This window comes from Rhipicephalus sanguineus, chromosome 9 (assembly GCF_013339695.2).
Source record: "Rhipicephalus sanguineus isolate Rsan-2018 chromosome 9, BIME_Rsan_1.4, whole genome shotgun sequence".
Lineage (NCBI taxonomy): Eukaryota > Metazoa > Arthropoda > Arachnida > Ixodida > Ixodidae > Rhipicephalus > Rhipicephalus sanguineus.
Window position 1 is genome coordinate 81,008,102 of NC_051184.2, and position 12,061 is coordinate 81,020,162.

General features: G+C 42.6%; 1 protein-coding gene across 1 annotated transcript in view; it reads right to left on the bottom strand.

The window, feature by feature from the left end:
- The window catches only part of LOC119405911 (FGFR1 oncogene partner 2 homolog), a 31,464-nt gene that overhangs the window by 6,386 nt on the left and 13,017 nt on the right, over positions 1–12,061 (bottom strand). The window contains exons 3-5 of the mRNA XM_037672735.1: positions 5,704–5,909; positions 1,329–1,359; positions 759–822 (exon numbers count right to left, since the gene is read on the bottom strand). Of these exons, the coding sequence (XP_037528663.1) occupies positions 759–822; positions 1,329–1,359; positions 5,704–5,909 (301 nt within the window). The remainder of the gene's footprint in view (positions 1–758; positions 823–1,328; positions 1,360–5,703; positions 5,910–12,061) is intronic.

Sequence of the window (12,061 nt, forward strand, 5' to 3'; positions counted from 1 at the left end):
ATCAACCAAGTAGCATAAAGTGACACTAAAAAGACAAACGATTTTTCACATATCAGTACTAAATCACGCTTCCTTCCACATTATCAAAAATACAACTTTTGCTGCAAGATGGTGCTTGGTAAGCAAGAAGTCACGCGAAAATAAATTGCAGGTGGCGATGCCGCCTTGAGATTCCCGCACCAACTCGCTATAATGTCATAGCTTTTGATGGTATCTACTAGGGCCTTCCCACTTCTTCATCAGTACAAGCTAAATACAGTGTCCACTGAGGGGGCCAGAGACTGAGCAGACCAAGTCTGAGCACATTTTGTAGGGCTAATATAGTGAAAATGCAGGCAAACACTTTGAAACCTGTGACATCATGCTGACATGCACATTTTGGCACGAAAATTGAAGATGATACTTTCACTTTCTCTTCTATTTAATAAGTCAACGATGATGAAGTGAACTACAGTATAACTTTCAAATAAGAGTTTATCCATATAAATTGATTCAACATTTCACATCAGTGTCAAGCAGCACCGTATATTTGCAACGGCAACAGAAATAAAGATCAGTTGTAAGTCAGCGCCCTTCGTGTCTACTATGTGTCTCTGTCGATGTGTTTTTGATCGCTGCGTTCACAAAAGTTTGAGTTTAGTGTTCCTTTAAAAGGAGAATTTGCCTTCGTTTACCCTTCCAGCCCTTCTTGAAAGCACAGAAACTTTTATGGTAACTTCAGAAAGAGTGAATTTATGTAGAATATTCTACAGACTTACCCAGAACTGAAAAGGGTGTCGAGCTGACCGGAGATATTTGCTGCATTGGACTCGTGCAGCACACCTGTACAAACAACAGCATGCGTGTGGTCACTGACTTTAGGAAAGTCATTTCAGCCTGAAGCAAACTAGAAATATGAGCACCAATGAAGATAACTTCTGCAAAAATTCCAAGTGATATGCAAATTTTCAAGTAACACTACACCACGAACAGTCAACACGTAACAGCTTTCAGGCAAACGAAATACTGACAATAGTCAGTCAGTTGCTTGCCAACACAAAAGAAATAATGGAGTGGACGTGAAAAATTGAGTTGAAGGTCAAGTACAGTCAGAGGTGAGAAAATTCACTGATGAGATGACTCACACGGACTCGGACCAACCTGTGAGCCGGAACGAGTTTGTGTAGAAATTTGGGTGCTCAAGTCCGAGCAAGCTCTCAGCAAAAAAATAATTTTGAGTAAGTAAAATGAGTTTCTCCTTTTTCTATTTTTTTCCCCTACAAAAGCTGTGTAAAATATTTTAACAAAAATTTTAGCTGAATTTTGCTTAAGAAATGGCGTACACTTACTTGGAGAGCTCTGGTAGAAGGTGTCTTGCACCTGAAAGCAAAATAACAAATCAAGTCGATGTATTACCAATTACAACCAGCAGTGAATATTGTGCTAATGTCCATCACGTACTGTCCATTCATTGCAAGAACTTGGAGCTAGATTTTTAAAGCTTGCATCCAAAACCACACTCAGTCTACAATTACTTGATTCAAAAAGCTATAGCCAGATGTACACATCAACATCTGAGAGTGTACTGCCAAATGAGTGCAGGCTGTCAATATATCAGTTGCAACGAAATACTTCCGATGCTGCATGTGTGGTCGGCTAAACCGCAAGAACCTCAAAGGCAAATTTAGCACTGATCAGTAAAAAATGGTTGGAATGTATGCTTTTAGTGGTCACTGGTCATTCAAGCATCATCCGTAATGGCAACTCTGATGAACTGCGCTTTGTGCCTGTGATGTTGCTTATGTGACACACTAAACCCTTGTTCAATAAAGCCACATGTGATGCAAACAGCTGCGTTACATTTCGAAATTTGTTAAAAACGTATACGTGTATAAACGCAATTTGTTATAAATGTATCACACTCTCAAAAACACTCAGTAGGCTTGCTAAACAACTCGTGAGCTCACAGTAACAAAGTGGATTTCAATTAAGCTCACGAACTCGCGTGTACGTTCGCTTGAATGCTGCCTTCTACAAGAAACGTCAACGTTTCTGTATGGTATATGAACAGCTATGCATTTCATTTTCACAGCCAAAGCCAATAGGTTTTCAGGTGTGTCAAGACCCAACAGACATCTCTATCTACGACTACTCCAACAAGCCTTGCAAAGCCCCTCTATCTTCTGCACCAATTAAGCTTGAGAATAACTTGCTTTCTGAGTGCAAGGTTCAAGCTTCCTGGCCTCGCTATATGCTTACAAAACAAGTTCTAAAAGCGCTCCTCCATTTTTGAGAGATGGCAGGTTTCTGTGACAGACTGTCCGAGAATGCTGCCGATCGATAGTCGAAGCACCTGAGAATATGTGAGCAAAATATTATAGCGCAGATTGCGGCATGGAATTTACTAGGGATGGGCGAATAGTAGATTGAGGTTTGGAGCAAATTCGAAGCGAATAGTGATTTGGTCGAATAATATCGAATCAAACAGTGTATATCCCATGTTATTAAGAAAAATTGTTATGATGCAATATTTTTATGAACCAACTAACTTGCACAATATTTTTAAGAACTGGAACTAGGCATGTGTGAATGTCACTTTGAAGTGAAGTGGAAGCAAGATTTGTGCAGCAATAGGGTGCAAGTTATAACCGGTACAATACGTTATGGTTTAAAAATTACTATACTTAGTGCACATAAGCCGGTATAACATGCTTTTACTCTTTAAAAATAATGAATTGGCGCGAAGGTAATATGTACATTTAACCTTGAAGTGTGGCTTCATGACAGTGCAGATTTCCCCTGGATCAGTGGCTTCACGGCAGTGCGAATTTCCCCTGGATAGTTGATTTCACGGCATAGCCCCCCCCCCCTCCCACGCTACAGTGAAACCACGTTTACGGGGGAGGTTATATGCACTCAAATATACATAAATTCGTTCATTTCGAATACTTCGAAATTTCGAATAATCTAAATTTGCATTGAAGCGAATTCGAATACTGTAACATTCGTTCAAATATTCGAAGCACCCAAATGTTCGCCAATCCCTAGAATTTACAATTAAGTTTCAAAGTCCACTCAAAATCGTTCACTGTTCTTTTGACAAATGATGCCATAAATGCAATTTGGCTTACGACATCAATTTGGCTTATGGCTGTTGGCTGATTTGAGAATCGTGAGCTGCGTAGTTACCACCTTTGCCGTGGGGTGCCACGACGTGTCCATGCTGAGCTCTATAGGGCTATAATTACACATGATATAGATTTACAACAGTGCGCTCGTGATCACACTGAAAGTTATTCGTGCATTCAAAGAAAAAAAGGAACATGCTCAAGGTCATGACGTGTTGATGAACGAACGTAGCTTCTTGCCCCCTCGTCATCCCCCTCTGCGTAGCTTTTAGCACACTCGATGAAATGAAAGAAGGCACCTGGAGTGTGCGACAAATCCCTGTAACTCCACTTGTAGTTGACGGATTTTAAAATTTTTCGCAGAAGTCGATACGTGAGGCAATAAACTCGGATTGCGAGGTCATTCGATTATTCCTTGGAAAAGTGCTGCTGAGCCCCTTGAAGTTGTCGATCACGTATCCCATATTTCTATGCAGAGCAGCAGACCACATCCCTTTTATCAGTAACATCACTAAACTTCTCTCCACTCACAGGCACTTTGTGCCAGTAACTAGTAAATGTAACACATTTTCTTAAATTGGTAGTTTGCCACCAACAATTTCATTTTTCACACAGCAACAGTGAAAGAGATGGAGTGCCTAGGCAAAATTTTTGTATCGTCGTCTTTTGCAGTGCACCAAAGACAATGGCCGTGTGCCGGTTGGATGGCTAAAAAAAAAACTTGTGCACTTAATTAGACTGCTTTAATGAGGCCCCAATAACCTCCATAAGCATTTATTTATCATTACTATTAAAGCTTATCAAACTTAAGTAACTAATTGGGCGATGAGAAACAATGGCACAGAGGGCTCCAAGTTAAAGTTTGGCCACCTGAGGGCCATTCCATGGCAAGATACAGGAGCAAGCCATACAAGGTTGCTTAAAGTTGCTACATGATCTCGTGGAACAACAGACAGATGGACAACGCACATGTGGTGAGCTGCAAGAACCCTCTAACGTCATAGCTTGAAAGCACAAGCTGCACTAATAGTGGCACACACAGGGACAATAACATGCAAAAAAAGAAACAAACGCAAAGGCCTTTTGCTATCATGTTTCATGTTTACACGTTAGCGTTTTCATGTAGATCCCCTGAAGCAGCAGAACTTATAACGTCAAATAACATCACTCTGACAAGCCTGCATCGAAACACCTCTAAGCTTGCAGTAACAACTGCCACGGTAGACAGCCCTTGTGGTAAACAGCCGTCACAAACTGTCACCATGGTAAAAAGAAGCTACATCATTACTGCTTAAAGAGATACAGAAGAAACGTTTTGCCACTGAGACATTCAGCACAACTGAAAGCTTTGGTGTTGAAACTGGTTAACACAAGCTTGTTCTCCGGCAGAAACTAGATGAAAACAATGGCGTTTTTCACAGCCTGCCACGTCTAGCAGGCCTGCTTTGAATAAGAGGTGGTGACATTTAACTCGGTGAATAATGGCATGCCAACCGTGCTTCCTGCATAATCCTTACCCATCGACAACGCCAGCCACCACCCGAGCCTCTCAACCCACTCCGCTCTCACTACAGTCCCTAGAACCACTACAAGGGCACCAGCAGCGGAAAATGCTTCTGGGTGTGGGCATATTTCAGCGCCTTTGTGGAAGGGGAGAGTTGGATGTAAAGGGGAGGTGGAGAAAGGGAAGTAGCAAGACAGGAAACCATGCACCGGTTGCCCACATCTGTTGCTACTGTTTCCGCCGCCAGCACGCTCGACGTTACAGCCATCGACGTGCAGCTTTGCATGCAAATGCTCAAAATTCTCCAAAAATTCAGCCGTCTGTTCAAAAATATGTGAAATAAACAATGTTTGTCGGAACAGTCATGTCTGCCAAGTCAAATTTCAGTGTTTTGTCATTTTTGCATATTTTTGTTCAGTATCCCTTTAACCCGTTTGCTGCCAAAGCCAGCAAATCAACAGGTGCGCCTGCAGTGGCTATCTTGCCAAAGCCAGCGAATCTGTGGTCTTCTGTATTTAGTACCTTACAAAGCTATTAAGGGATGACAGCACTTGTTGGCTAATCTAAAAATGCTTGGATACATTGCTGATAGATGGCAGTAGTTGTGTTGGTTGAAGGCACTTCAGTGATTTTTTTTTTCCATCCAGTGGCAGAAGGAATGGTGGCACCTTGCACCTTGAAGCAACTGAATGGGCTCATTTTCCATGCCAGATTGCTCCTAATCCTGTGAAAAAGAATCCCCTCAAGGCAATGTCAAGTGTGCAAGGCACAAGAAAAAAAAGTGAAAGTGGCTGGCTGCATTACATGTGTGGTGCCGTCCACCACATGCCACAGTGCTTTAAACTATTTCACACTTTGAAACGCCTGTGAGCTGAAACAACTTCAGAGGTCAAAAGGTGAATTTTCGTGGGATGTAAATAAATGTGTTTTTATGTCTTTAGCAAATACTTTGGCTAGGTGCTTGCGATGCAGAAAAAAGGAAGCATATTGCATGTGCGTACGCTTTCGCTGAAAAATGCGCGTTACAGAGGGCCCACGCAAGCGCAAAACGGGTGGCAGCAAATGGGTTAAGACAGCATGCACTTTACGCACCATTGATGACGAGAGGACACTGGTGTCGTGGAAAAGGCTATTCCTGGGTGGGCCTGACAGCGGTGTCGCCTGCTGTGGCCGCGGCGTCCCATCTGTTCGTGGGCTTGGGGCGGCGAGCCGGTCTGACACGGGGCTTCGAGCATCAGTTGGAGGGCTTGTCAGGAAGCTGGGCAGACAGCCGGCGGTGGTGCCACCAGGCGAGCCCACTGCGCAAGGAGACGCACACACTGGCTTGAAACTGGGTAAGCACCACAAAAAATAATGTGGGCAGCTTGCACTAGTGGTGCAAGGCTGGACTAACAGCTGAGCTTGTGGCCAACCAAATTATTAGCAAGGTTCTAACATCATAGTTGGCAGTGATTGGCATTGTCTTAAGGGGAGATGCTACTCGAAAACGATTTTTTTTTTATTTCTTGACTCAGAACTTTGAAATTTTAGGTAATAGTAGAGTTTGTGATGCTGATTTCAAAACTGTAATTAGTTTTCTGATAACTGCAATAGTTCCAGAGTTACTACAACATTGACAACAAAATACTGGGTTTTTTGTGCACAATTTTTAGCTTATTAAAACTTTTCACACAGAATCCCAAGATAGCTCATTTTGCTGCACATGAGCAGTACAGTACTGAAAAGTACCGCAAATGTCTGCTTAAGTTGCTACCTTTTTAAAAAAAAACCGAGGGTACCAAATGTATATTTTACGTCTCCCCTATCAGCATATGAAGTTATGAAACCAAAAATATGTAATGTATAGTGCAACTTCATATAGATATCTGTATTTTAGAGTGGCTGAAGAAGGTCTGTGCAAAATTTCGTTATGATAGAACTATTTTAAGTGCATGAAAGTTTGTGCACAACATGTCAGAATTGCCTCAGAATGGAAATTGATAAAAATGCATTTAAAAGTTATAAACGTGTGTATTCATCAATATACAGTGCGATTAGCATGAAACTTTGTGAGAGCATAGAACAATCCGCACTCTAAACAGCGAGCGCACTTAAGAACATCTGGCTCCATATGTTAATATTTCCGAGCCCTTAAGTTAGCCATAAAGGTGCACTCTCTTCACCATGTGGCAGAGATGAGCCCATGCCTCGGCTGTTTTGCATGCAGACAGACACTCTTTTGATTCGCCTCTGGTCATGTGAGTGGCCCAGGGTGACAAGTTCTTCAAGTGGCAGTATATCAAGCTCTTGAAGGATGTGCTCAAAGTTTGAATATCCCTTATTGAAGAATTAGGTAGCCATTGTTGCAGCTTCCACAGCTGTACAGGATGGGAGCGTTGTCTTTGGACACAGAAGCCAGACCTTGCTGTTGAGCAAGTCCACAACACCTTGCATCGTTCCTTGTAGACAGTGAACCAAGAGCTTTTCAACTGTGAGGTGCTTATATAATGGATGTGCTGGCAACACCTGTTCGTTGGTCAAGATTAGAGTGTAATCTGGTACGCACTCCCAAAGAGCTCTGGTTCGCCTGTGCTTACACCAGGAAGTCACTCCTCCTGAACAGAATTGGCGACTTCCTGCCATGTTGCTAGAATTAAAGTAGGATGCTCGCAAGGCAAGATACATTTCCTGAACATTTAATGTGGGTGGTTATTGCAATTTCATAAATATTTTGCAGCTCTTGTGTTGCATCATCTTTCAACTGATCTCCACAGGGAGGTGGTAATGGCAGTTTACGGAGTGCCGTGCCATGGTGCTTGGCCACATGGTTCATGCTTTCCCCTTTACCACATCAACTTACCATACACTGTGGCCTCAGCACCTGCTGTGGCTGAGGCCAGAGTGACATTGCCTGATTAAAATAGATTTTTCACCAATTTCTAATCTGAATTCAGCCTTGATACTCGGCAAAATAAAAGTTTAATGACCAAACATAATTTTGCAAGTGAAATGTCAAAAGTGACAATTTTCAGAAAAAAGGCCATTTTTCGAGTAGCATCTCCCCTTAATTAGGAATACCTAATTAAAACGACCTTAATTATGTGGTCTTAATTAGCATGATCTTAATCAGCAAGGTCCTTTCTCTCTCTGTTCCTGTCTGTTTCAATTTCTCTCTCTGTTTCTCTTTCTTCCCTGTTTATCCCTTTTGGGCTTCTCCTTTCGTTTTCGTCAGAAGACACATGCATTGAAGAAGTGCCTACACTATACATCCATTGTGTCAACCTCAGTGATTGTGCTGGCCACAGGCCTTATTATCCGGCATATTGCTAGGCGATACAGAAAAATGTACTATAACTATACTAATTTCTCGAACATACGTCACCAAGACTTATCTTCATTTATAGTCAGTCCTAAGATGAAGCAGAGGACGAAGAGAGCACACGCTATGCGCAGCTTGGCATTCTGATCACACGAAACGACGAAACAAAAAGCTTAAACAGCTTCGCCGTTAAAAGCTAGGTATGGGCAAATATTCAAGCACTTTGAATATTCTAAAAAATATTAGAGTATTCGAATTCGACTTGACACTAACTTAAAATTTCTGAAGTTTCAAAGCATTCGAGACAAACGAATAGCCATACTGCACTGCACGTAGCCCACCAGAAGAGGTGGTTTCACTGCAGCGTGAGGCCGCTATGCCACTAAGTTACTTATTCAAAGAAAATCCACACGGCTACAAAGCCACACCTCAAAGTTCAGTGAGCATATTACCTGCATCCCAACTGAATTCTTTTACAGCAAAGCTGTATAAGGCTAGGGGCCCGCACATTTTCCTAGTCTGTCAACAAGTGGCTAGTTTACTCAGGCTTCCCAAGATGGTGGTAGTTGTCCATGCTGGAGCCCGATGAAATGAAGCCAGCAGCTTCTGCACCCTTGCGCTCCTCGGGACAACAGCAAACAATAAAATAACGAAAAACGTCCCAGGGCCTTCCTATTTCCACACAAGACAGCTTATATTGAACCTGAAAAAATGTCCTCCCAGCAACACATTTGTGTTTAGCAGTGAAGCCGACTTTAAAGGGATCAATGTAAGCTTGGTCTTTTAAGCTGACTTGCCCACAATGTGTTGCAGCGAAGCCTACTCAGAAAGAAAAAGTTGTGCACACTGGAGCACAACAACCTAACTGAAAGCAGCAGCTACCGAGTAGGACATTCTATTTATGTTCTGCAGTAGCCATGGTATGGCCATGTATAGTTAGGACTTCTGCAAAGTGCGCCTACAAGGAAGGACAAAGAGAACAGCAACGGGAATGTTAGTGCTAGTGGGCAGCAAACACCAATGAAGATTTTGCATGAAACACAAAGTCCATGTGGCAAGCCAGACGAGATGATGCAAGTCAAGAATCGGAGAGTGCTATCTTGTAGGTGGGCTTGACAAGCAACATCACTTAATGTGCACCTTAATGGTGGTGTTGTGGATGTGTCGCAGTTGCAGCAAACTCTGCACAGTGGTTTGATTGATGATGGGCACATTCACAACCGGGCCTTTGGTGCCAAACTGGCCTGCGCGACGTCACTTCTCTGTCATGTGTAAAACAGCGGCGCTGGTGATCCAACCTCAAAGAGTGGAATGGCTCGTAATTTTTTTTAAGTTTAAGAGCAACTCATATTTGGTACTAATTACCATTCACTTCGACCTTGCTTCAAACCAAAGAAGCGATATTTGCATAAGCTTACAAAACTCTCAAGCCCCATTCCAGAGAAAGAAAAATTTTAAAACTTGTTCATTTTTATTTACTGCCAAGGGGAGTATATATCAAAAACTAATAACATGTTTTCAAGTAACTGAATTTGTATGGCAGCTAATCCTTTATCTCCCACAGACAAGCTCAGCACGTCTACAGGTTTCACATGGCCACTGACGCATACTGGTCATGTTCATGCATGAAAACATGTCCCAGCTTGTCTTACAAAAGACTATTTGAGCAAGTTCACACATCTAGTTCTCTTTTGTTAATGCACAGATGGTGCTACAATATGACAGTACTGTTTTCCACTACAGTATCGCAAGCTGAATGACAAGCCATGCGGGGAAGCCAACATTCTCCTAGACGTAACTTTTTTTTTTTGTATGTGCTCCAATAACAACTACCGTTTCGAGTGTATTTCCTGTGTTTATTGTGCTGATAGCAGAGAGGAGTAGAAATCAGTGAACTGGTGGAGCATAAGACGTGTCATCCGAAGGTTGTAGGTTCAATCCCCATCGGAGGCAAGCAGCTTTTTCATCCACATTAATTCCTTTCCATTTATATCGTAATTGCCGCACTGTAGTTAAAGACTACAAATAATGTCCTCTATACATTCCTTGACTTCATTATCTGTTGGTTTCATTTGGTTTTGTCTAACAAAGAAACAAGTCCTTGATCCAGTCCCCTTTTCTAGAACAAAGTTTCTAATTTAATAATTTTTTTATATGGTTAATCAAGATCTAAAGGCTAATCAGAAATTTGTTTTCTCATCTACTCAGAACTGAAAACTAGCTCTAACACATTAAAGAAACGCTATACAGCCTTTATGTCCTTGCTAATCAGGGTTGGGCTATGTGGTGTTAATACCTTTAATACTATGGCAGCAGTATGTGGCTTACCCAACAATCAGAGAAGTGCTGTCTAGGTGTGTTTTCTAAGTAACGTGGACATCCCACCACAGCTAAACGTGTGCAAGATGGTACTAGCTTCACTCTGTGAGCGTACATTGATTATACCAAGGCTTATCAGTGCCAGCTCTGTTCGGTGTGGCACAAGACATTGACAAACCCAGAGTTTGTGCTCAGTTGGTTTTTTTTTAGCTGAGGGTGCCTGGCTTAAACGGCCCTTTACCAGCAACTGTGGCAACATTATTTAAGAGAACACACCAGACAGTGGAGTACATTGACGTGTGCAGACAATTTAACAGGCACTGGTGCAATGCAGCAGCAAATAGCATGACAGCCATAGAATAACCCCTACATTACTGTTGCAGTTCATTTTCCGTAAATTTTGTTAGATCAGTTTCTTTTTTTCTTACATTCAGAACCTGCAACTCATCTATCATGGGTACCCATTAAAGGGATACTGAGCAAAATTTTCGCCGCCGAGATAAATGGCCCACTTGAAAGATTGGGTGCTGAAATTTGTTGAAACAACCTTCATTTCAGCCAGAGACTAGCAGAAAATAATGAATTTAATGCATTTTTCGCAATTTGGTGCGTCTAGCGGCCGCACCGCGAACTAGAGAGGAAGTGACGCGAAACTCGGCGGATACTGACTCGCCAAACGTGCTCGCTGCAAAATCGCTTACCAATCGACATCGCAAGCCGCCACCCGCTGCCGCGCGTCTCTCTCAAAACGTGTTCTCACGGTCGGGAAGGTGTTCTTGAGAGGAGAGGTGGAGAAAGGGAAGTGGCAGGGCAGGAGAGAGCATGCCGGTTGCCCCCCTCTTGCTGGAGCATTCGAGGTCACGGCCGTCGACAAGCGCAATGGCGTGCAGCCGCCGCACTCTCACAATCCACTAAAAATACGGCCAACTGTTCGAAATTACGTGAAATAAACGCTGTTTATAGGAACAGTCGTGTCGTCCGAGTCAAATGCTAGTGTTTTCGTAGCTTTTTCAAATTTTAGTTCAGTATCCCTTTAAAGAAAGCTGTACATTAATTCTGGACATCAGATGGCTTTTTTTTTTACTTGAGCTTTAAACCCTGAGTTACAGTACTCGGGAACTGAAATGGGACATTTTTCTTTTTTCTGGTATCATGACTACTATGAGCAACTGCTTGCGATAACTGCACCATGTTGCTGCAAATCTGGCCGCTAAAGGTAATGTTGACTCTGATGTAAGAGTCAGAGTAAAAATTACGCCAATATGACATGAACTGCCAACGCTGGAAATGCACAAGCATTACTTAGCCCTAAAGCGTTTCAATCCGCGAGTACTGCAATGGCCAAAACCAACCTGCGTATGTATGTTAGTTTGTTATGCCGGTGAGCAAACTTTCCAGATAACGCTTGCTTGCGCGTGCACACACATGCACACAACCTGCGTACAACATTTTCAATGCAAAGTGTAGACACCACCGTATAATTTCACTGTTACCTGTGCTTTTCCCCGTTTTGTTTGGCCAAGTGTAGTATAGCTATCCTCCAGATACATTTCCTTCAAATGTACACCTCATGAACAGGGCCTTGCAACACTTTTCCAAGTAATCATCAACTGGCATCGCTATTGGAGTTCACTGCCTCACAAATCGATTGCCACAAAAGTTTTTGGAATCCGTCAAGTACGAGTGGAGTTATGGGGATTAGTCGCACACCTTTTTTCCTTTCCTTTCGTCTCAACCAGTGCACTGTAACCTCAGCAGGGTAAGAAGACAGAGGGGCAAGAAGTTGTGTCGGCACGCATCATGACCTTGAGCCCCTTCTCGCGATCATCAAAT